Here is a 4,592-nt window from a genome sequence, read left to right as displayed (position 1 = left end):
AGGATGAACACGAGTGGAGAATGATCAGAGATTGGATGATTCTACTCCTGCGTTCAACATTATATAGACCAGGTCAATATCCGGGTCAAATCCGGATATTACCCATGCAAACCCGAACCAGCCAAGCTCAGCATGTTTTCTATCTACATAATAAACTAGCTGCATGCACTCCCTGTACTTCTGCTATCTACACTTTCAGCAATTCTTACTTTGCAGAATACTACATTTTCTACACTTCTTAACATTATTTTGCATTAAACATATTAAGTTACAACCCTTAACAATACTCGATGTTAATCTTGTATGAGCCGATATTATTCTCAACACTTTAGGGTGTTGCTCATCGCAAGGGCTCCTTATATATGTGTACACTTTGCACTGTAATAGATCACTGTATAAATCCATTTTGGCACTCATATAAATCATGGAAACACCAAAATGACCCTATGACCGGTGACACTGATATCCTTGTTACCTAAAATCACTAACATGTAACGACAAGAAATTAAAGAATCAAGTCTTGACATAGAGTTGTAGTGGAGAGCCGTGGTGGCATTCACATGGAATTTTCAGCAAGTATAAGAGAAAATGACTACACCATCCATAAAAAGGCATCATCATCTCAATCATAAAATGGCTAAAAGATAAAACCAGCAACTGGATATGAATTAAAACATATGCATTAGCCCCACATTTCAAAGCAAAGGACGACACCAATCACATAAAAGGGAGATGGATTAAAACAAAAACGTAAATTGCAAAATCCAAATTCACCACTGCTGGTTCTACATATGCAAAAATAAGAGTAATAACAAGTCATGACTCATCTAAGAGATTAACATTCAAACATTCATGTGGGAAATACCACAGCTCCTTTGCAAGAAAAACTCTGCCATGTCCACCTCCATTATTAACATCATATCTCGGGTATTATGATAAAGCATCAGCCCACAACTCTGGTTTAACAGCAGCACCATGACCTTCACTCAGAAAGAAACCATGTTCCTCTCCTGTATCTTGAAAAGGCACTCATTCCATTTCACCAAAATCTAGTTTATAAACATTGAAATGATATGCGCATGCTGAGCTTTCTGTCACAAAGAGGTTTTCACCACAACTTACAAGCTGCGGGAAAAATATGTCCAGATCATCCACAAGAATCTTGGTTTCAAGTAATGTCACTTTGGTCTCAGGATTGAGTGTGAGTTCACATAAATGACAATTCTTATAGTTTAAACCCTCATAAAAGGTGAAGTCGAAAGTGCACAATTATAAAAATGTTCCTTTATGAACTTCAAAAGAAGGTTATGACTACCCCTATATCTCTCCTTACCCTAATGCTTTTTCATATGTCGATGCTTCTTGTAATCAGAAGTAAAAATATCAAATTCAAACCAACTCTACATAGTCTAAACACTTAAAAGAAATGTTACATACATTATCCAACTATCATAAGACATCATATATATATAATCAACAAAACTTCAAAATTAAGACCAAATAATCACAGAATCAAAACACTTCGAGTAACATGAATACTTATCATAACAAACGAAACTCAAATTGGTAAACAATTCAAAATGCATTTCAAGAAACACATAAAAACAAACAAATTATCTAAACTAACCTAAGTGACGTTTCCCAATCAAATCAACTCCGATTTGCTACAGAATAAAGAATCAAAAGAGCTAGGGTCAGATGCGTGATAATTTGATAAAGGGGAACAGCGAACGAACCGAAGGAATGTTTTGGGGTTTGAGTGCTAGGGGTCTGCCAATTTTGTCTTAGTTATAATAAACTAATGAGTAAATTACACATTTGGTCTATACGGTTTGCTCAAGTTCATACTTTGGTCATAATATTGGATTTTGACTTTTCATGTCCTTGTGGTTGTATTTATTACATTAGTGGTCGGTAGTCCATTCGAAAAGACCATCTTACCCTTAATAATATCTTTTTCCTTTTTTTTACTCAGTTTACATAATCTAATAATAAAAAAATAGAAAAACTCTATCTCCCTCAATTAAGCAAGTATGAATGCAGGTGAATATTGTTGTCAAAGAAAACTTGTAGGTTTCTATCTCCTTTGCTTGATATCTAGTCGCTCTCCTATGCTTGTTATCTAGTCGTTGACAATCAAAAACCATGTTTGTTGAGAAAAAGAGAATTCAATGAGGCAAACAAAGACCATGCTCGTTGCCAACAAACAAAATGGCCAACCACTACTAGAAAACATGGGGTTTTCCTACGGAAAATAGCTACGAAAAACTGTAGCTAATTAGCTACGGAATGGTTGCGGATCAGCTACAGAATGGGACGCCCTAATTTAGTAACGGAATAGCTACAGAATAGCTACGGATGTTAGTCCGTAGCTATTCCGTCGCTCATTAGCTACGGAATAGCTACATATGCGAATCCATAGCTATTCTGTAGCTCATTAGCTACAGCTACGGATACAAATTCGTAGCTATTCTTTAGCTAATTAGCTACATAATAGCTACGGGCTAGCGACGGAATAAAATAGCTACAAAATAGCTACGAAATAGCGACGGATTTATAATTTCCATTATTATTATTATTATTATTATTATTATTATTATTATTATTCCCATTATTATTATTATTATTCCCATTATTATTATTTTTCATTATTCAACTCTTAATTTTTTTTTTTTTTGATCATTTTTTCTTACATATTTAAGACACGAACAATTAAAAATCATACTAATAATATTTATAAACATCATAATAATATATAATAATCGTAACAAATGTGTTTAACACACAAACAAACGATTAAACGAAAAAAAAACTATGTTTAACACATCAATAAGGTGAAATAATTTATGTTTAATTTATAAATAATGAAAGAGGGAAATATGTATGTATGTATGTATGTGTATGTATGTATATGTGTATTTATGAATTTCTGGAAGGAGTATGAATCAATGGATAAATGTCCAATTTGTGGTGATAGTAGATGGAATGATGATAAGACAACAGGAAAGAAAGTTCCTCATAAAGTTTTACGTTACTTTCCTTTGACATCCAGGCTTAGACGTATGTACTGTTCTAGACACACTGCAAAAGAGATGACTTGGCATAGTACCGGGCGGTCGGAAACAGGTAAGATGTGTCACCCGGTTGATGGACTCGCTTGGAAAGAGTTTGATACAAAATATCCCGAGTTTTCTAAAGAACCCATAAATGTTCGATTAGCTCTAGCTGCTGATGGTTTTAATCCATTCGGTAACTTGACTCATCCTCACAGCACGTGGCCAGTTATTCTAACAACATACAATACACCTCCATGGTTATGTATGAAGGAGACTTCTTTCATGTTGACATTGTTAATACCAGGTCCTAAATCACCTGGGAAGGACATGGATGTATTTTTGCGTCCTTTAGTGGATGAATTAAAAATGTTGTGGGATGAAGGAGTCCAAGTGAGAGACGCTGCAACAAACACTGTTTTCACAATGCGTGCTGCACTTTTATGGACTATAAATGACTTTCCTGCTCGTAGCAGTCTATCTGGTTGGAGTGGTCAAGGATATAAAGCATGTCCTACTTGTAATGAAGACACTTTATCATGTAGAGTTATGGGGAAAATAGTTTATGTAGGTCATAGAAGATTCTTACCTACTAAGCATCATTGGAGGTCGAGTCCTTCATTCAATGGCAAGTCCGAGAGAAGAGCTCCTCCTAGACGATTCAATCCTGCCACTGTATTACGACAGCTAGCTTCTATACAAATTCGTAAGCCGGGAAAACATCCACATTTACGCAATGTGAAAATAAGCCGTAAACAAAAAAAGTTTAATTGGTCCAAAAAGAGTATTTTTTTCAAGCTTAAGTATTGGTCTTCTCTTTCACTAAAACATAATTTCGATCTTATGCATATAGAGAAGAATGTTCATGAGAGTTTGTTGGGCACACTATTGATGAACGATAAATCCAAAGACACGGTAAATGAAAGAAAGGACTTGAAAGACTTGGGGATTCGGGAAGAAGAATGGCGTCAAGAAACTGATGATAAGACGATAAAACCGCATCCGAAGTACTCATTCACTCTAGAAAATAGGGAAAGATTATGTCAGTTCATAAAAAGGTTCAAATTACCGAATGGCTTTGGATCAAATTTTAAGAATAAGGTGAATGATAATTGTACCAACATTATAGGGTTGAAGACTCATGACTCTCATATCCTTATGCAACGCTTGTTGCCAATAGGGGTTCGAGGATACCTAGATAAGAACATTTCAACCACAATTTGTGAACTTTGCACATTTTTTTAACAAATATGTGCACGAACTTTAGATGTAGAAGATATGATGAAAGCTGAAAAGGGGTTAATTAACATCTTGTGCAAAATGGAAATGATATTTCCTCCGGCTTTTTTTTTGACATAATGATTCATTTGGTTCTTCATTTTCCGGAAGAGGCTATTTTAGGAGGACCTGTTTATTTTAGGTGGATGTACCCCTTTGAAAGGTACATGAAGAAGTTGAGAAATTATGTTAGGAATAAAGCTAAGCCCGAGGGTTCAATAGCAGAAGGCTATGTAGCAGAGGAAGCTTTGTCCTTTTGTT

At 35.2% G+C, this 4,592-nt stretch overlaps 1 protein-coding gene and 1 long non-coding RNA gene across 2 annotated transcripts; one reads left to right on the top strand and one right to left on the bottom strand.

Annotated features, from left to right (window-relative positions):
* Positions 1 to 716: 716 nt before the first annotated feature.
* LOC145159196 (uncharacterized) lies at positions 717 to 1,765 on the bottom strand. Its single transcript, XR_013737548.1, has 2 exons — positions 1,628 to 1,765; positions 717 to 1,125 (listed from the first exon to the last, which is right to left on the bottom strand). It is a non-coding gene; the product is annotated as an uncharacterized LOC145159196 (long non-coding RNA).
* Positions 1,766 to 2,948: 1,183 nt separating this feature from the next.
* On the top strand, positions 2,949 to 4,298 carry LOC145157522 (uncharacterized). Its single transcript, XM_079076551.1, has one exon. It carries the CDS (start codon positions 2,949 to 2,951, stop codon positions 4,296 to 4,298), a length of 1,350 nt encoding a protein of 449 aa, XP_078932677.1.
* Positions 4,299 to 4,592: the final 294 nt, after the last annotated feature.

This window comes from Lactuca virosa, chromosome 2 (genome assembly GCF_052849685.1).
Source record: "Lactuca virosa cultivar CGN04683 chromosome 2, Lactuca_virosa_CGN04683_v6, whole genome shotgun sequence".
Taxonomy (NCBI): domain Eukaryota; kingdom Viridiplantae; phylum Streptophyta; class Magnoliopsida; order Asterales; family Asteraceae; genus Lactuca; species Lactuca virosa.
The sequence above is the reverse complement of the archived record's forward strand: the minus strand, read 5'-3'. Positions and strand labels throughout refer to the sequence as shown.